Here is a 21,487-nt window from a genome sequence, read left to right on the forward strand (position 1 = left end):
GTCATTGAATTTTTCTGGCGTCAGTGACAGTTTCGCACCGAGATAAGTAAAGAGCGGAAAACGCGTGTAAATAGATCGCATAAATCACTAAGTTTATAATTTCTTATAAAAACGAACGATTTTACTACAAATAAATATGAATCACAATCAGCTGAACAGGAAAATATTTATACATTAAATCTACACAATGAATTTATACGTGAAACATGATTAAACGTTACGTATTTTATACTTATTTACACAAATATTGCATCTTGTGAAAGGAAATACAGGGATCTAATGAGAGAAAATTAATGGGGATTGTTTTATCTATTCTTAACTTATTGGATCCAGTTCTTCGATTGTGGGATAAAAATGTGAGAAAATATTAGTTAATATCAGATGAGTAAAATCTAAAGTCGTAAACAACTATAGACGCTGGTTTAATATACTGAACTCGGTTCAGCAGTTCAAACAGCAGTTATTAAACAAATTCGAGCTTTTTTAGTCTAACTGAACCGACCACTGCAACTGTTAAACTGGTCGCAGGACCTCCTGACACTGGTTGCATGACCTGACAGGTTATCGGTTTATCTCTAAGAGTTCGAACATCGTAAATTAACTAATTTTACCCCTACGATGAAACTGAACCAAGAACTGTAGAATTGGATCTGGTTGGGTATCAAACAATTAAACCGACTAATTTTACTGCAATAAATTAAATGATTCCAAATCGAATGAATTCCTGATTGGACGGAAATGAAATTCTACACTAAATTCTAATCAACGATTCATAGAAATATGTCATCCTAGAGTCACGATCATATTTTACAGTAATTTAACTTTTTAAAACTTGTTGTATAGAGATTTTAACAATTGTAGAATAAGGCTGAGTTTTACAGAGAATTCTATAAACATTTCTAAACAACTATTTCATAGTTTAAACTATTTCTACAAATCTATTTTTTACATTTCTACGACTAAATTTATTTGCAAAAATATCATTCGCAAGTTTAAGAAATTCTGATATTTCTGTAACACTCAGTGGCGCGCTCTGCTGGGCTCGGTTTTACAAAAACTCAAATTTTTGGTTTAGTTGCTGTTGGATACTTCATGTTTCAATGAGGACAACAATTCTAACTTAATAAGGCTGCAGGGTTTCCAGTGGTAAGGCCAGGGTAAAAAGAAGTACTAAGGACTTTTTTCGCAATTTTAGACCCAGATCCAAAAGGAAGGACTTTTTGACTCTGAAATGTATACTTTCCAGTAAAATGAGGGTCCATAAAGGAGCATTTTTGCAATGCCTTTGCCCGAATTCTAGTCATGTAGACCAATCATATATTTTATGGTAATTCCATAACACTTTTCTGTAGATTCAATCTTACCAAAAATACATAAAGAGGAGTGTTTGATTTTACTGATAATTGAATTACCAGTTACTGAGTAATAAAATACTTCAACGATCGAATTTGTGACAAAATTGCCCACAAAAAAATACATAAAAATCAAATTTGGAAGGACTTTTTTATCAAAAGGAAGGACTTAGAGTCAAATAGAAGACCAAAGATGATGTTCGTCCAAACGTCTTCCAAAAGAATGACAAAGAAGGACTTGGAAGGACCGCTGGAAACCCTGGGCTGTAACTTTTTCGTGAAACCGGGCTGTGTTGAGTTTTAGAGATTCATTTGTAAACTGGTTTTAAATTCAGATGGAAATTACGACTTGGTTTCGCCGGTGCCGCTGATGAGTCATCAATTGTTGGTCGTTTTCGACGTTGTTTATGAACAGACGTACGACTTGCTCGTACTATACTCACTATCATCGATTTACACTCTTTACAAATCGTCATCTGAGGACCTTTTAAATTAGGATTGATTTGTTGTGGTTTTGTGGAGACAGTAGTTTGAGCTCGTTGGAACCGGGTACGCCTGTGTTCTGCTCCTCCTCCTCCTGCTCCTCCTCCTCCGGTTGGTGTACTCGTTTTAGGCGGTGTTTTATTTTGAACTGTTTTCAATGCTATCACAGGAGAAGATGGACACGAACCAGTCCTAGAAAATACAACAACTCTGTGCAGTTTACTGTGGCAAGTGAGGTGTCGCTAGTGTGCAGTAGGACATCAACTAAAAATGCAGCAAAAGAAGATTCCGCTTGTGGCAATAGAGGATCCTCCAGGTGTCATTAGTGTGAAGTAGGACATTCTATTCCATCTCTGTTGAATGTGCACTCCTTCCCCTCCCCAAACACAAATTCTAAATTGATTAAATTTCCCATAAACTTCATGATAAGCGCTCCTGAGTGTTTGTTAAAATACTCACATATCATTCAATAATTGCTGTTCGGTGTTTGGTGACATCGGACTCGGACTCAATGTGTAAACAGGAATATTCTCAAAATGTTCAGTCGGTATGTGCATCTAAAATAAACAGTATTCCGGTGAAGCTCTCAGTCAGTCAGACCGATATAATCAACAGAAATAGGAAATACTGATCTTACCTTCCTGCAGCATCGATTACAAATAGTTCTCTTACAGAATTTACATTTAGTTCCCCATTCTCCGAACAAAGTGAATCGAGTCAATTTACAATTAAAACAGATCTAGAAAAATAACGAATCATTAAATAAACTCAATGTCATTCTGATAAATAGATAATATTGATTGATTATCGTTGAGCTACCTTTGATTTTTCCACTAGTTTATACAACTCTGCGTCTACTATTAAACTTTCCAACTCTGCTTTAGTTAAAACGTTTCTGATATGCATAACTTCCTCGACTGTTAGAGACAAACACTGTAGCGGATCTTTAAATTTAGACTACAAGAAACAAAACAAAACGACACCAAATTTTAAAACATTTTATCAAATTGTTCAGCCTTTTGTTCTAACGCGATATTCATGCAATAGAAACAAGCTGACATCAGATCTGATCAATTCAAAGATATTTGTTTAACACAAAATGCCATCCCTCGAAGAATTTAGGACCAAAAAGATCTGACTTGAGAGGAGTCAACAGCCAAAGTCTGTTATAACGATGCTATCTATTTCAATGCCAGTGTTTAGTTCAAGCTAACATTCCTCTGGGAACAAATCATGCAAAATCTCACTCAAATTCTATGAAAATATTATTCATCGGCGATCATTATAATCCAGTGTCCCAGGTACTCGTAATAATGAGGTTCCATCGTCAATTTCTCTAAAACTTGTTATAATTCCATATTTATCTTGAACTCGATTGCGAGTATTACTGCTGTATAGTTTATAAAACTGAACTAATTTCATTAATAAAACTCACACAAACAATCATTAATAAATAAAGATATTAGTAATAAACGAACATACTTACATTAGGAGAGGATGAGATATTGAGAATGTTAGGTGGTGAATGTTTAGCAGTCCACGGAACTCCATGCGGATCAATAAAATCATCGGTTTCATCACGTTTTGTTTCACCGAATAATAATAAAGGACTCAATACCTTATATGGGTATGAAGCAGCAGCAGCAGATACAGGTGATTGACAAACTGTTATACTGTGCCTGCGTTCTGGGCCACTGTTCAATTTTCTCTCTTCGGTAGCTAAATCTAAAGTGACTGCAAACAGAGAAATTAAAGAATCTACAATCAGTCATCACAGGAGTCATGTAGCTGCCAGTCAGTCATCACAGGAGTCATGTAGCTGCCAGTCAGTCATCACAGGAGTCATGTATCTACAATCAGTCATCAGGGGAGTCATGTATCTACAATCAGTCATCAGGGGAGTCATGTATCTACAATCAGTCATCAGGGGAGTCATGTATCTACAATCAGTCATCAGGGGAGTCATGTATCTACAATCAGTCATCAGGGGAGTCATGTATCTGCAGTCAGTCATCAGGGGAGTCATGTATCTGCAGTCAGTCATCAGGGGAGTCATGTATCTGCAGTCAGTCATCAGGGGAGTCATGTATCTACAATCAGTCATCAGGGAGTCATGTATCTGCAGTCAGTCATCAAGGGATTCATTTATCTGCAGTCAGTCATTAGGGGAGTCATGTATCTGCAGTCAGTCATCAGGGGAGTCATGTATCTGCAGTCAGTCATCAGGGGAGTCATGTATCTGCAGTCAGTCATCACGAAAGTCCTGTGAAATACCCTATTATTGAGGCATTAACTCAACACAGAAATCATTGCTATTTTTGAGTCTCAATTTATACTGCTAATTCAATTAACTATTAGTATAAGTCATTATTTGGATCAGATATTAACACAATGATTGACTTAAACAGTCAATGATTTTCTCAGTATTTCATCGAATTATGATTAACGAGATTTAGTTGAGGTAAAAATTATATGATTGATTGTGATATACCTCGTTTTTGCCAGGATTGTAAATGTTGTTGATTTGTATCTGGTGTTATCGGTGATAACTGTACAACATTAGCGGGTGACACGTGAACGCGATTCTTTATTTCCTCATCTTCATCTTCAGACATTTCATCATCATCCTGAAATAAACCACGCATACAATTTAAACACGTGTTCTCAAACGGATGAAATTAACCATAGACAATTTAAACACACCTTCTAAAACGGAGGAAATTAACCATACACAATTTAAACACGTGTTCTAAAACGGATGAAATTAACCATAGACAATTTAAACACGCGTTCTCAAACGGATTAAATTAACCATACACAATTTAAACACGTGTTCTCAAACGGATGAAATTAACCATACACAATTTAAACACGTGTTCTCAAACGGATGAAATTAACCATACACAATTTAAACACGTGTTCTCAAACGGATGAAATTAACCATACACAATTTAAACACGCGTTCTATAACGGATGAAATTAACCATACACAATTTAAACACGCGTTCTCAAACGGATGAAATTAACCATACACAATTTAAACACGCGTTCTAAAACGAATGAATGACGTGTAAAACATGAATCTCACTTACGCTGTAACTACTCAACAAATTGAAATCAGCTTTGATTAATTTTCTCGTCGGTGTCGGCGTTAAACCGTCCTCAAATAGTTTCGTCCTCGACGTTTCAACTGAAATATATAAATAAAACTTCTGAATGAATTTACATGGAAGAAACAGAGCTGTTTATGAGAACAAGGATTAAAGAGACAGTAACAGATTCTACAGTTCATTTCTAAATCAAATAGTATTCATTTCAAGTTATATTCAGTGATTACTGGTGAGCAGCGATACCGTACTGGTAGCAGCGATACCGTACTGGTACTGCAGCAGCGATACCGTACTGGTACTGCAGCAGCGATACCGTACTGGTACTGCAGCAGCGATACTGTACTGGTACTGCAGCAGCGATACCGTACTGGTACTGCAGCAGCGATACCGTACTGGTACTGCAGCAGCGATACTGTACTGGTACTGCAGCAGCGATACTGTACTGGTACTGCAGCAGCGATACTGTACTGGTACTGCAGCAGCGATACCGTACTGGTACTGCAGCAGCGATACCGTACTGGTAGCAGCGATACCGTACTGGTACTGCAGCAGCGATACCGTACTGGTACTGCAGCAGCGATACCGTACTGGTACTGCAGCAGCGATACTGTACTGGTACTGCAGCAGCGATACTGTACTGGTACTGCAGCAGCGATACTGTACTGGTACTGCAGCAGCGATACTGTACTGGTACTGTAGCAGCGATACCGTACTGGTACTGCAGCAGCGATACCGTACTGGTACTGCAGCAGCGATACCGTACTGGTACTGCAGCAGCGATACCGTACTGGTACTGCAGCAGCGATACTGTACTGGTACTGCAGCAGCGATACTGTACTGGTACTGCAGCAGCGATACTGTACTGGTACTGCAGCAGCGATACTGTACTGGTACTGCAGCAGCGATACTGTTACATGTATAGTATTATAGCAGACACAGTCAGGGTTTATAGTCGTACAGGCTGAGACAAAGTAAACCGTTTTAACGCTCTTTTTGATTGTAAAAGTCAGCACTTTTTAAGCATCTTGTAGACTGACTATGAACCCTGTCGGTAGAGTGTAGAGTTAAATTGTTAATTCTTACTACTAAAATTAGATGATTAACACCATGAACCCAGGGGAAGGTGTACAGTGCTCGAACCTCTCCGATTAAAGTCAGGGGAAGGTGTACAATACTCTAACCTCTCTGATTAAAGTCAGGGGAAGGTGTACAATACTGTAACCTCTCCGATTAAAGTCAGGGGAAGGTGAACAGTCGGCTATTGAAACCAAAACCCGATTATATAGTAGAAATTAAAATAGAAACTGTTTTAATTAATAATCATAAATCACCCGAGCTTTTTACAGGTTCTCGCAGGCCTGAAATGGAATAATTATCACTGTATATATGAAACACTAGTGACAGACGTGATAAATCTCTCATCATTACCTCCTGATATTGTATTCCTTCTTTGTAAATCACCTTTATAAATTACATACAAATAAACATTAAAATATTGAAACAAAAATAAATGAATTCACAACAAAAACTGAATCAAGAGAATCTTGAGATTTTACCGTAAGCGGTCGGTTTGAGTTGACGATGTTCACCGGCTGACCCTCGAATAGCTTCCATTAACTCCTCGCGAGGATCAAAATCACGTTTTGGAGGAGACTTCAACACTCGGTCTTTAGCCTGACAAAATATCATGACTCATCGTCAAAATAAAAGCCATGATTTATAGGTGTGTGATTGATACCGGTTCTTACTGGATGTAACGGAGGTCTAGTACTTACCGGATGTAACGGAGGTCTAGATCTTATAAACTCTAATATCACTGCGTGCGCATCTTCTTTTACTTTAGCCGGCAATTTACTAGTTTCAATCTGTAGAATAAATCAGTAAGATTATTCTTTATTCAGAGGGAAGGAAGGAGGTAGAAGGGGAGGTAGGGAGGAGGGCATCCTCCCGTGGCAGGGATTTGATGGCATCGAGACTCATCACGGTATGAAACCCTGCCACTCTAGACCGAGTGCGCAGCTACATGCACAGCTTAGATGATGTCATTATTTGCAATCAGATATCCCGCTTTATTTCAGCACAGGTTTTCCCATTTATAGTTCTTTTGTGAAATTTGCACAAGCGATTATACAACGAGCAATCTGATTGGTGCCGCAAGTTTTCGTGCGGTAAAGCTGCGCATGTACCTGCGCACCCGGTCTAGTGTGGCAGGGGCCTTCATGCCGTGGCTGAGTGTAGCAAGTGATGTCATCAGGTTGGAATCCCTGCCATGGAGGATGGATAGGGAGGTAGGGTGGTAGGATGGATAGGGAGGTAGTAGGGAGGGTGCCAGGATGGATAGGGAGGTAGGATAGATAGGGAGGTAGGAGGGAAGGTAGTAGGGAGGGTGGTAGGATGGATAGGGAGGTAGAAGGGAGGGTGGTAGTAGGGAGGGTGGTAAAATGGATAGGGAGGTAGTAGGGAGGGTGGTAGGATGGATAGGGAGGTAGAAGGGAGGGTGGGAGGGAGGGTGGTAGGATGGATAGGGAGGTAGGAGGGAAGGTGGAAGGAGGGTTGTAGGATGGATAGGGAGGTAGTAGGGAGGGTGGTAAAATGGATAGGGAGGTAGTAGGGAGGGAGGTGGGAGGTAGGTATAATTTACCTGTACTTTATTCAGTCTATATCTCCTGTATCTAATATCCTCCATTAACATCTCATAAGGCGTTAACTCATACTCTATAGACTGTGAATAATGATTTTGAGTTTTTTTGAGTTGAATTCCGGTTCTCATCTGTTTCAATACTTGAATCCATATTCGAGCCTATAATTAATCATCATAATTATAATTAACTAATCATAGATAACAGTGATGATGATGATGAACTCAATATCTGTATATTGATTGACTAATTATGTCTATTTCAACTCGGTTTGAAGGGACATCAAGTGGCCTAACTCATGTCAGTTTCAGTAGTACATATACCTGATATAGCTCGGTTTGAAGGGACATCAAGTGGCCTAACTCATGTCAGTTTCAGTAGTACATATACCTGATATAGCTCGGTTTGAAGGGACATCAAGTGGCCTAACTCATGTCAGTTTCAGTAGTATATATACCTGATATAGCTCGGTTTGAAGGGACATCAAGTGGCCTAACTCATGTCAGTTTCAGTAGTACATATACCTGATATAGCTCGGTTTGAAGGGACATCAAGTGGCCTAACTCATGTCAGTTTCAGTAGTACATATACCTGATATAGCTCGGTTTGAAGGGACATCAAGTGGCCTAACTCATGTCAGTTTCAGTAGTACATATACCTGATATAGCTCGGTTTGAAGGGACATCAAGTGGCCTAACTCATGTCAGTTTCAGTAGTACATACCTGTAGCTATCGGGTCTGGTATGTTGTACTCATAAAACTGACTGTTATATTGAAATAGAATAAGGACTATTGAGTCCACTGGGAGTCATGACCGGTATAATCATATTGATTGAGTATTTTAAGATCCGATGATTGGACTTTATTGATTGATTCTTTAAGATCTGATGATCTATGATGTGACTCTATTGATTGAGTCTGTACCCTGTAATCAAATTCTTACCCAATCAACTCTTTCCAGATCTTCTAATTGTTTTTCCTCGTCTCGAACTTTTTCTTCGTTAAACGATATTTTCTCGAGGAACGTCACTAATTCCTCAGCCTCGCTCACTAACGCTCGACATACAGCTCTATAGTGTGAATCACTGTCATCAGGTAAATGTCTACGACAAACCTATAATAGATACACATAGACAGTGACAACAGACACCACAGGGAGGGAGGGGTCTCGAGGAAACTGCTGCAGCACTCACAGAAAACATACTTTTTAAAACTGATCTATTTTTGAAGTATTATTCTACTAGCTGCAGACTGCACACAGATATATTCAGCCAGATGAGTCCTCCCATCCCCCGTCTAGCTGATATAATACTGTATCAGTGATTGAATAGATATAATAGTAAATTCTCCCGGGGACCCCCCCCCCTGTTAATGATATATGTAATACAGTATCTAATAGAAAACAGTAATTTCTAGTAATTGATCAGCAAAACAACAATCGCTATAATTACACATCTATCAACAGTATTTATATATCACATGACCAGTAAAATAATGTATAAAATTACTCTCAATTACGGACAACAAACAACGCAAAAATAGATCAGATAAAAACATCGCGCAGTTGTTTTACCGTAACAGAACACCAGTCCAAAGTTAGTTAGGTTTATATAGAACCGAAATGAGCTTAGACTGGTCTTAAGTTGTTAGATTGTTTATAGAACAAGAATGTGACTGTGAAACTGGAACCAATTAATTTTACCTTCAAAACATCATTTAAAGTGAATGAATTCTGATTAATTGAATCATTTTCGATTCCTTCATCGTCGATTCCATCCGTTGATTCAGAGTGTTTCGACGAATCGGTCATTTTTAAGATGATTTCCTCGAGTTGTGAACTCAGTGAATGTTCCTCAGTCGCTTGTAAACCGTAGTCTAAAGCTCTGTATATCACAACTCCGAGAGATTCCAATAACTGAAATAAACACGACTCCACATCATCCACCAGGTGTCACTAGTGTGCAGTAGGCACTAGAACATCAACAGTTTATGATCACGCCACAAGTGGAATCCACTATTGTCGCAGTAGTTGACAATAGAGGATTCCACATTTGTGGTATGAAAATCCACCAGGTGTCGCTAGTGTGCAGTAGGCCCACAATGCCGGATTTTTACTCAGATTCAATTAAAATCAACCCATAATTTTCTAAAATTCAATTGAATGAATGGATTGGGAATGAGAAACCAGTGAAGGGGGGGGGGGGGGGGTAGAGAAGGTTGTTTCCGCGGAGAGAAGTAAAACTTAACCATTCAAATCATTTCTCAATTCTCTGATTTATAAACTATCATAGTATAATGAACTTGAGGAGGTAAGTTGTAATAGTTCATGTTAATAAAACTGTCTCTCACCAAATCATTATACAAACACTCTGAAAATATATCAGACTTATGAATCAATCTCAAACATCTCTGACAGAGAAACAGGACCCGATACCGATCTTACATATGCTCCCTCCCTGTAGCCTCTCTCACACCCTCCCCCACAGTAGCCTCTCTCACACCCTCCCCCCACAGTAGCCTCTCAACCCCCTCAAGCCTGTAGCCTCTCTCACCCTCTCCCCCCACAGTAGCCTCTCTCACCCGCTACACACTTTGTAGCTAATTTACCTGTGATTCTGTCTCTGCCAAATCTGAAAATACAAAACAGAACAATAGAAAAACAAAAAAAGAAATGAATTTAGGCCTACAAGTGGAATGAACAGTGATAAACTGTGTCTGTTGTGAAGAATGCGTGTCTGGTGTATCGTCTGGGGGGGTCAGAAGCTCAGCTCATTATCAATCCTGCACATTTGTTATCATGAAACACAATTACCCATGAATTTGATGGAAGGGATCTAATGTTTTTGTAATCAATCAACTTGTTGTTCATAAAAATGAAATCAGTCAGACACAAACACAGATGAGTCACCACACAGGAATTGTACGGTACTCCTCCCTGTTGTGTTGTTACCCTACTCAGCCCTCCTCTAACCCTGTATCCCTCACTGACCTCTCTCTACCCCTCCCTACCTCCTCTTAACCTCTACCGATATACCATCTTACCTGTACAATCTCGAGCAGTCGTAGAAATGTGTCCATCTTTATGAATAAAAACTGATTGTAATCCGTTTAAACAGTAACACTGACTGGCGCCCTGTTCCACACCGTCCTCCCCGCTCCCTCCGCCCTTCACACAGTTCCATCTGTCTGATAAATAATACGCGCACTCGTAACAAACAGCCCAGGCCTGTTCCTCATTGATAGGAGCATTAAATACTTCAACTATCTCACTTAAAAGTCTTCCATCAGTATCATTACCGCTACCGGCCGCCATCTTTATTATTATTTCAATACATACGACATACAACGTACGACTTACAACATACACTAAACCGACATACAACTTACAACATACAACAAATTCAAAATTACTTTATTTAATTCAATTAATAATTTATTGATGTGCCGTCCGGCGTGGTGCCGATTCAAAGATGTGTAAAATAAAGGGATCAACTTGATCCAAACCCAAAACATTCAAACCCGCAGTGTGTGTCATCATCAGGTAGGCCAAGACTATTAGGGCTCACTAATCAGATGCCGCAACGGGTGTCCCGGGACGCATTTCAGGGGTCCATCCCTTCATTTTTCCCTTCATGTGGAAAATGCAGTGAAATTGACTCATTCTGAAACTGAGGGCCGAGAACCCCTCATGCGTCGCCCGCATCGCGGCCTGCGAGCCAACCCGGCACAAATTTTTCCCGGCACCACTCCCTGAACGATATTCTATTTTCATCTTTTGAACTGAATGACGAAAATAGGTCAGTGCGTTTTAAGGCTACACCAGAAATTCTGAATTTTTGGCCTAAGTCGAAGTGACCTGCATTTACTGGCGACAATTCAATAGTGGATTTAAATATTGTATAAAGTTAATAGTGAATATTGTAAGTTTGACGGAAATCCTCCAATGACCTGTTTCGGTTATAATAGACGAATAATGCGTAATATGAAACGCATCACTATGTGACAGATACTTGGTCGATATCAGAGGTGCATCCAGCGTGAGCCCCGTCATTCCGCAGTAGACAGACCAGCAGTGCGCCGTGGTGTCTACAGTAGAGAGAGAGGAGTGTCGCGGAGACCAGCAGTGCACGTGGTGCCTATAGTACAGAGAGGAGTCTCGTGGAAGATATCGTCAAAAACAAGGCAGAAAAAAGGAACTCACAATATCTGAACTTGACAGCCGCAGTTTTGAAACCAGGAGACGAGATGGAAAGATACAATGATAGTCGTTACCCGAGACATCACTTCTTGGGTATGTTAATATTATAGGTATACGATACTTGTTACTGTTGGTTTATTTTCTCGAGTCGGCTGATATAAATTCACGTAAAAACCAATTAGTAAATCAATGAAAAGAGCGTCCTGTGAAATCATTTGGATACCCGGTATTCATTAGATACCGGTATCGGATTTTCTAAGTTTTCTAACCTTTTCACTCGTGTTTCTGGATTGGTAAATATTAGAATATGGAGAACAAGAAACCAACATTTCATCACCGGTAGTTACTAAGTATCACAGTTGTATAGGTAAAACAATTATCGATTCTCCTATTCTTTCAGGGAGGTTATCTTCAGAAGGACCGAGCAACTGAAAATCTCTTCAACACAGCACCGAAATTTCAGAGAGTTTGAAACCAGGCAGCAAGAAGAAGATACTAAACCCCGGCCCGCTTAGACGTCACTTCTGAGGTTTGTTATACATGTACTATATTATATATTGTGGATACCGTGAATAGAATATAAAATGCATTATTAGGAAATCAATGAAATAACGTATTGATATTGTTTATTTCTGGATGAATTGAAGTTACCTAAATGAACATTATACATAGAAAAAATAATTTACAATATATAATAGTCTATAATGAGTTATTAACATTTCCAATACAACAGCAAGGATGCCAAAAGAAACCTAAAGCTTGTAAAAATGATAACATTAGATAGATTATGAAAAAATGAATATAACTGCCTGATTCATTCATCCATATCATCATGATGATCTTTTCTCCTTATAACCTGACTTGGAACAGATGCTGCACGAATTTCTCTGCGCTGCATTTCTAGTTAAACGGTGATATTCTTGTAAATGTTCTTCGAATCTTCCCTGAATTTCGATCTCGCAAAATACAGAAAATCCCATCATATTTGGTATCACTGCTGACTTGCTAGTACGCGGGATATTTCACTTGGAGGAGGAGTTAATACACTTTATTTGTATCCTTAATTAATCTTCCTTGACTCTTGTAGCCAGGTACCCTTATAGTTTTACCAATATAGGCTGTGTTTATAAAACGAGATAAATCCCACAATAATGAAGCCAAAATTGTAAAGTTCTATATTAAAATGATTATATTTGAGGAGCAACGTTTCGGCTAAATGCTATTAGGCATCATCAGGCGTACTGTGTTTATTCAGTCACGGGGTGGTTTTCTGAGGTATAAAAATATATCAATAGTAAATGAATAAATGAAACATCAGCTTCATGGTAAATATATATATATATATATATATATATATATATATAACTGCGTGATTCATTCGACCACTAGTTTCCATTGCTTTACTTTATTTAAGCTTTAATAAATAATTATTTACTTAAAATTTGACAAACTCTTAGTTTTTACCGCGCGTCTCGGACACGTGTTTATACAATATATAGTTATATCTCATATAGACACAGAAATGCGTATTAACGCAGAAGTTACAGAGGATGATCAGTTGATTCGTCTCTAATTCATTACTTTCAACGGTTTTTATCTCGTACTGTTTATATATAGAGTAATACAGACTATTGATGACGATTGAGTTTTTATACGATCGCATCACATTTTGCGTATCGCAGAGTCTGATAGATATGAATTTGAAGAACAATTTTACCTCATTTTACTTTCTCCGGCTGAAAACAGCGTGAAACTCGCCAACGACTTCTAACTCGTTTTTCTTGGTGGTATATCTGGCATCATTTCGATGCAGTCCATGTTTGTAGATATTCAATCGCAGTTCCTTCAGGTGCCTGGTTTAAGCATCTAGTCAATATGAATCGATGCGGTTAAGACTGGAATATTGAACTTCTGATGAACGCTAGAAATAAGATATATAAATATATTATTTAAAACCACATTCATTCAACCAACCACACCGTCTATTGATTTACTTTCACTTGGCTTTGCTAGACTTAATTTAGTTTAAACATTCGGCTCCTCGGCGCTCTGTGTGAAATTAGATTGGGTAGTGGGTGGATTAGACAAGACATTTCTGAGTTTGTCAGACAGTCTGACCGCGGAATTTCGACCGGAGATCGAGCGCGATATTGAAAAGCCGGATCGTTCCGGGGCTCAAACGGGAGCCGAAATTCTTCCGGGCCCATGTCAGGGCGACATCCTGTCCTGACAGTCCGGCAGAGGATCACCCATTAGCTCAACAAATGTGCCGGCATAATGAATGGTCAGCTCTTTCGAAACTGTCTCATCCAGTTGTCCGCGGCAGCGTGCAGCTGCACCGTCACTGCTTCAGTGCAGGCAGCTGGTCGCAGGAACGTCTTGAGGTGCTCCCCCTTCCTCCGCATCGCTTTCGGTACAACGCTCAGCTGGACAAAGTGGTGCGCCACTTGAAGAGCTCTATAGTAAGTTTTCGGCGACATCCCGGGTTGCTGGTGTCGCTGGGGGTGTCCTCCACCCGTGCTAGAAAATCCGCGACATCATCAAGCATTTCATCAACGATTTCCTCTAATTCATCTTCTGCCGGCAAATCATCGACAGCGGCAAGCTCATCAACCATTGGTTCCTTCTTCTAATGGATCTGCGACTGGTCGCTTTTCCATCTAATAATAATAAAGATATAAAGATTATAAAGCGCGCACCTGTTTACCCTTGCGGTTTCATTTCCCAGTGTTCGCTAAATCTCTCTTTACTCGAGAAATAGATGCCACATTGATAAAGGTTATTCCCCTTGGAATTAGAAAAAAATCTACCTCGTTAATTTCGTCGACAGCCGGCTCTGCTGCAGCTTCATCTAACTATTAACAATAAAAATTGATTATTTTTTCTTTATCATACATTCATACTTCATTTTTTACATATTACATTTATTTTATCTATTTATTTTTTCTATCATACATTAATCTCAATTAATTATGCATCTCCCGGCAGGCGCCACCGCATCTACCTAATAACGATAGAAATTGATTATTATTTCGGATGAAAATAAACAGTGGGATTAAAGGGTTTGATAATTTCTGTGACAAAGAAATCATTTTTCTTAACAAAAATAATCGATGATATAATTCGCTTATATTGCGAAGAACTTAAGAAATAATTGCCATGATTTACATTAAAAAACACAATAGATGCAAAATTAATAAAAAATGGTTATTTCCATTGGAATTACAAGAAAATCTCCTACCTCATGAACCACTGGTTCCGCCTCCGGTTCATCCGCCGGTTCCGCCTCCGGTTCATCCGCCGGTTCCGCCTCCGGTTCCGCCTCCGGTTCCGCCTCCGGTTCCGCCTCCGGTTCATCCGCCGGTTACGCCGCCGGTTACGCCTCCGGTTCATCCGCCGGTTCCGCCTCCGGTTCCGCCTCCGGTTCATCCGCCGGTTCCGCCTCCGGTTCATCCGCCGGTTCCGCCTCCGGTTCATCCGCCGGTTCCGCCATTTCTCCATCTAACTAATAACAATAAACATGAATTATTATTCCGGATGAAAATAAACAGTGGGATTAATGGGTTTGATTATTTCTTTAAAAATCTCTTACCACAACTTCTTTATTTGATAAGAATTCGCGATAACGCGCGTCGTTCGGCCGCAGGCCATGTAATTGCGTTTTGAGGTGGTGGTCCAGCCGTTGGACCACTGCCCGGCACCCGCCAATCGGGCAACGATACCTTCGTGGTATTAAAGCGAGTCGTTGAAAATAAAACATTCGGTATCATTAGTTTGTTTAGCTGTAGTTATAGTGGGATTTCTCTTGTTATTCATCATACATCGGGTAGTGAGGGTCGAGTGAGGGTCGAATGAGGGTCGAATGAGGATTAATGGGTTTGATAATTTCTTTAAAAATCTCTTACCACAACTTCTTTATTTAATAAGAATTCCCGATAGCGCGGGTCGTTCGGCTGCAGGCCATGCCTGTTTGTAGGTGGCGGTCCAATCGCTTAACCACTGCCCGGCACCCGCCAATCGGGCAACGATACCTTCGTGGTATTAAAGCGAGTCGTTGAAAATAAAACATTCGGTATCATTAGTTTGTTTAGCTGTAGTTATAGTGGGATTTCTCTTGTTATTCATCATACGTCGGGTAGTGAGGGTCGAGTGAGGGTCGAGTGAGGGTTGAATGAGGGTCGAGTGAGGGTCGAGTGAGGGTCGAGTGAGGGTCGAGTGAGGGTCGAGTGAGGGTCGAGTGAGGGTCGAGTGAGGGTCGAGTGAGGGTCGAGTGAGGGTCGAGTGAGGGTCGAGTGAGGGTCGAGTGAGGGTCGAGTGAGGGTCGAGTGAGGGTCGAGTGAGGGTCGAGTGAGGGTCGAGTGAGGGTCGAGTGAGGGTCGAGTGAGGGTCGAGTGAGGGTCGAGTGAGGGTCGAGTGAGGGTCGAGTGAGGGTCGAGTGAGGGTCGAGTGAGGGTCGAGTGAGGGTCGAGTGAGGGTCGAGTGAGGGTCGAGTGAGGGTTGAATGAGGGTCGAATGAGGATTAATGGGTTTGATAATTTCTTTAAAAATCTCTTACCACAACTTCTTTATTTAATAAGAATTCCCGATAGCGCGGGTCGTTCGGCTGCAGGCCATGCTCGTTGTAGGTGGCGGTCCAATCGCTTAACCACAGCGCGGCACCCGCCAATCGGGCAACGATACCTTCGTGGTATTAAAGCGAGTCGCTGAAAATAAAACATTCGGTATCATTAGTTTGTTTAGCTGTAGTTATAGTGGGATTTCTCTTGTTATTCATCATACATCGGGTAGTGAGGGTTGAGTGAGGGTCGAGTGAGGGTTGAATGAGGGTCGAGTGAGGGTCGAGTGAGGGTCGAATGAGGATTAATGGGTTTGGGTTCGTTCGGCCGCAGGCCATGCAATAGATTTCTATGAATGCCGTGTATGTTTTTGTCTGCAGGTGGCGGTCTAACCTTCTTACTTTCGCCGGACAACCGCCAATAGGGCAACGATAACGGCTTGCGGCGAGCACCAAAGCTAGTCTCTGAAAATGTAATATTCGGAATCATTCCAGTGGAGAATTGAAACAATTGAAACAAATGCCATATTAATAAAAAAGGTTATTTCCATTGAAATTAGTGAAAATCTTACACCTCGTTCGTTGCGAGAAAGTCGGCGACATCTTCTTCGGCTGATGCATCTGCGATATCTGCTGCATGTACGGTATCTGCGACAGCGGACATTGCATCTACGACTAGCAGCTGTTTTGCCAACTGGGCCGTCATTATTCGGTGCAGGCAGCTGGTCGTCTCCAGATGGTCCTTCTGATGGTTCGCGGTACATCGCTCAGCTGTGCAAAGTGGTGCGCAGAATTTCGACCGGAAATCGAGCGCGATATTGAAAAGCCGGATTGTTCCGGGGCTCAGACGGGAGCCGAAATTCCTCCGGGCCCATGTCAGGGCGACATCCTGTGCTGACAGACAGTCCGGCAGAGGATCACTCATAAGCTCAACAAATGTGGCAGCATAATGGATGGTCAGCTCTTTCGAAACTGTCTCCATCCAGACGTCCGCGGCAGCGTGCAGCTGCACCGTCACTGCTTCGGTGCAAGCCGCCGGCCGCAGGAACATCTTCAGATGGTCCTTCTTCCTCCGAATCGCTTTCGGACCAGAGCTCAACTGGGCAAGGTGGTGCGCCACTTGAAGAGCTCTATAATAAGTTTTCGGCGACATCCCGGGTTGCTGGTGTCGCTCAGGGCGTCCTCCGCCCTTGCTGGTCTTCTCAGCTGGTGGTCGTTTCTTCTTAGATCGCTCCGTTGACAGATATTTCGGCGAGGTTGCCTTCGTCAGTGTCAGTGCAGGAATCATGCTGAACTAGGATTAGACACGGGTTTTTATACACGCAGCGCGCAACAAGTGAACAGTATTTGAGTTAGAAGTTAAGTGACCATATGAGACCTTGTGATCTAGACTAATTGTACTTCTGTGATCAAGCTTAGGATGCATCAGGTTCAATGGTTTCTCAGTTCAGTGTTTACCGAAGTTTCGCCTCAGTAACCGATCAGAAAGAAACTGTATAAGACACGTTGTTGCCCTCCATGCAAAACCCAGGTTCTCCGAGCCACTGAACTGTCCCATTACCTACTGTCCCATTCTTGTCCTAGGCATGACTTAATAACCGCACCATTCTGGATAAACTTAGCACGTTTGAAATGGTTCAGAGTTATTACATTGTAAATGTAATAAAAGAGGTTGCAGTATATTAACCATAAGGAGCTGGTGATGCTTCGACCGTCCATTCAGGGCAAACCCTAGACCATCTCTGCAGCCCATGGGCAAACCCTAGTCCATCTCTGCAGCCCATGGGCAAACCCTAGTCCAAACCTAGTCCATCTTTTCAACCCATGGGCAGACTCGAGTCCATCTTTGCAGCCCATGGGCAAACCCTAAGTCAGCTAGCTGACCCTGCAGCTCATGGGCAACCCTGAATAATTTCTGCAGCCCATGGGCAAACCCTAAGTCAGCTAGCTGACCCTGCAGCTCATGGGCAACCCTGAATAATTTTTGCAGCCCATGGGCAAACCCTAAGTCAGCTAGCTGACCCTGCAGCCCAGATGGGCTATGATAATTCTGCTGGCTAACTGTCAGTCTCCGGACTGTCAGTTAGCCCTGTAATATTGAATATTGCAGGTATTTCCCACAGCTGAACAGTGTGGAGAGCATCGTCTCAGTTTACAGAATTGTGTAAGTAATGCGTCTCATGTCCTGTATCCCTCACTTTTGTCATAATTTCACATGTATATCGGGTTCATATCTAATATTATCTATTTTTCAGTACACAGATCACCACCAACACCAATTGACAAAATCCACAAAAACGAAGAAACAAAAAGATTGAAAAAAGCTTGAATTATTTGCTCTGTTATTAGATATATATGTTCTAAATAAAAGAGTTACAGTTACGTTTTAATTGTTTTGTGTTGTCCATCTCACAATCAGTAGTGGAGGATCTGAGGCACAATCAGTAGTGGAGGATCTGAGGCACAATCAGTAGTGGAGGATCTGAGGCACAATCAGTAGTGGAGGATCTGAGGCACAATCAGTAGTGGAGGATCTGAGGCACAATCAGTACAATTTTTGACTCTTATAAACCAGATTCCCAAACCCTACATCCCCATCTATTCTATAGACAATATCAGTAAAGCACATTAAAACAAACCCCGAATCAGACTATGGAATTATCAGTGATGTGGATGCGATTTTTTCCCCTTTGTCTCGAAAGTAAACGGATTAAAGGGAATATTTTCCTTTAATTCATCAACTTCCTGAACGTGTAAAACCCGATCATTCAACTTCAGAGTTTCAATCATTTTACCGTCTAGCCATTTCCTATACACGAACGGTAAATACGGCTTCATGTTTTTACACTCTGTAAAAATCCAATACGTTTTACATAAACTCGACGAACCGTATTCATCTATAATAACCTGCACTGGATCTCTCGGGGCTGGTAGCATGAACGCCTCCAGAGGGCGCTTGTGCAGCGGAAACACGTCGCTCTTTTTAAGTATATGCCTTTTCGAATTCGAAGAACTGAAAATATGCGTTTCGTTTTGTTTGTAAAAGAAAATATCTAAAGATGGCGTGAACCATCGTCCCACATTCTTATAAAATGCCGTTCCACGAATATATTTGGCATCGTGAAGGCGTATTTTATCATACAACATTTGTTTGGGAATATATCGCGCTTGCGCCTCCATTGTGTTCAGAAGGTCGTGTCTGTGTTTATAATCCATCATCAAATCGATATCTGCGTCAGATGGAACTAGCGCGTGATGTCTCCATGAACCGATTAGAGTGCCAAATATCATAAAATACGTCCAATTTCTTTGAGTAGCCAAATCATCCAGATATTTCAGTTGTCGCATGTAGGCCTGTCTGTGTGATTCGCTTACTGTTGCCTTTAACAACCGGCATACACCGCTGTCAACTGTTTTATTCACTGCCGGGTTGCATTTCGGAATATAATATTCCCTTTTAGGGAAGTCATGAGGCGGGTCCGAATCTAAAAACAAAATGTTAGTTTGATTATTTTTGCGGTCAAATTTTAGAATCTGATTTTATTGAAGATTGAATTCGGAATTATCACCGTAATCGATTTTGCTCGGGTTGATAATAACTTCCGGTTCTTCCACGGCATCGACATCCTTCTCAGACGAGATCAACGTCACAATAAGTCCATGAATATCACTTCTTGACGTAGATATATACATCAGCGCGTAACACAGCAAACAAACACCGCTGACCAATAAAACAGCGGACACGACGCGACTCGCCGGATAACTTCATTAAAAAAAAAAAACAACATCAAAATAAAGAGAATATCTGTGCGTAATTGAAAGTTCTCTTATAAATAAATCGTTTATCATGTCGTATAAACTCTGATACGCCGCATATCAAGTCATTCCTGGCGATGCTTTTTAGTGGAAAAACCGAAAATTCAGATTTTAATGAATTTTAACCCATTGATTAATTTAATCCATTATGATATTTTCAGTTTTTCAGCTGCGTGGGGCATATTTCACTCGAAGTTTTACCACGTCATGAAAATCCTTTACTTGTAATTAATTATTGCCCATTCATAAAATACGTAATGGGATATTTCTCATGAAATATCCGATGTATTTCCTATAATGTTCCTAAAATTGTAAAATAACATTACTAACTTCATTCTGATCTGATCAGTACTCTGAATCACAACTCACGAATACGAATGAACATTATTGAAACTTCTATCACAAACTGCCTTGTGACTCGATAGGTTACGTAAACCAGCAGCAGCTGCAGCTGCAGGGAAACATGTTTTTCGGTGTTTATTACTAGAGGGGTCGTAAAATTGTTTTCAGCTGGCGAAATCACCATTGCACGGGCAGTTTACTAGAGAATCGGACAACAAAACGAAGAGTGACATATTCCACAATATTATATAACCACATGTGTGATAGACCGAACTCTGAAAGCTGATGACAGTCTCTGATACTGATACACTGAGCCTGTCAATCAGTTACTGTCCGATCATAATATATCATAAACACGATATTCATTGTTCAAACGTACAAAATACACGTATCTAAAACGATAAACAAATATAATGTTAACACAATTAAACACGTGTTCGATGAAAGAGGGGAACCTACGTCTTCTGGTTATTCTACTACTCAAAAGTAACAACTCTGAAACTGAAATGAAGTCGTTCACGCGACACAATTAAATACATATATGGATCAATGGACTGCGCTTCTTTGCTTTAAGTTTGTAAAAACTCCAAGATGTATGAATGAATATGATATGATATTTAGAATAACTGAGTTCAATTAATAAGATACTAGGATTAGGAGAGAGAGCGAGCAGTCTTTTCCAATAAACTACTGATTGTTTTTGCGCGTGTTCTATGTTTCTTTCAGACGATTAGACACAAGAGAAACGCGGACAGGATAATGCAGTTCCGATTAGCCTGTCTAGGTTCGGTGATGGTAGATTGAAGTATACATATTTATATGCCATACACCAGTTGTTCACCTATAAAATCGATCTGTTGCTCTATGTTTTAGTTAACCGTCAAACAGCACAGATTTCTCAGTCTACGTTCATGAATATGAAGCTGATTAAAGGTGATTAAAACTAAACCCACTTTATAGTGATTTATCAATGCTATTAATCTTTGGGTATT

The 21,487-nt window shown here is 40.6% G+C and overlaps 1 protein-coding gene and 1 long non-coding RNA gene across 4 annotated transcripts; one reads left to right on the top strand and one right to left on the bottom strand.

Annotated features, from left to right (window-relative positions):
* Nucleotides 1–18: 18 nt before the first annotated feature.
* On the bottom strand, nt 19–10,211 carry LOC141902916 (protein spire homolog 1-like). Of its 3 annotated transcripts, XM_074790873.1 has the most exons (15): nt 10,192–10,211; nt 9,287–9,499; nt 8,528–8,698; nt 7,587–7,745; nt 6,721–6,810; nt 6,502–6,619; nt 6,374–6,406; nt 6,277–6,303; nt 4,928–5,025; nt 4,327–4,462; nt 3,322–3,569; nt 2,655–2,792; nt 2,473–2,574; nt 2,295–2,392; nt 19–2,027 (listed from the first exon to the last, which is right to left on the bottom strand). In XM_074790873.1, the coding sequence occupies exons 2-15, from the start codon at nt 9,392–9,394 to the stop codon at nt 1,661–1,663; spliced, it is 1,893 nt and encodes a 630-aa protein (XP_074646974.1). In that variant the 5' UTR covers nt 9,395–9,499; nt 10,192–10,211; the 3' UTR covers nt 19–1,660. The 3 variants fall into 3 exon arrangements, with proteins under 3 accessions (XP_074646974.1, XP_074646975.1, XP_074646977.1); XM_074790874.1 differs by lacking the exon at nt 6,277–6,303; XM_074790876.1 differs by lacking the exons at nt 6,277–6,303; nt 6,374–6,406.
* Nucleotides 10,212–11,589: 1,378 nt separating this feature from the next.
* LOC141902546 (uncharacterized) lies at nt 11,590–18,720 on the top strand. The gene is made up of 4 exons (XR_012618900.1): nt 11,590–11,875; nt 12,183–12,311; nt 18,448–18,501; nt 18,593–18,720. It is a non-coding gene; the product is annotated as an uncharacterized LOC141902546 (long non-coding RNA).
* Nucleotides 18,721–21,487: the final 2,767 nt, after the last annotated feature.

The sequence above is a fragment of the Tubulanus polymorphus genome, chromosome 3, assembly GCF_964204645.1.
Source record: "Tubulanus polymorphus chromosome 3, tnTubPoly1.2, whole genome shotgun sequence".
Lineage (NCBI taxonomy): Eukaryota > Metazoa > Nemertea > Palaeonemertea > Tubulaniformes > Tubulanidae > Tubulanus > Tubulanus polymorphus.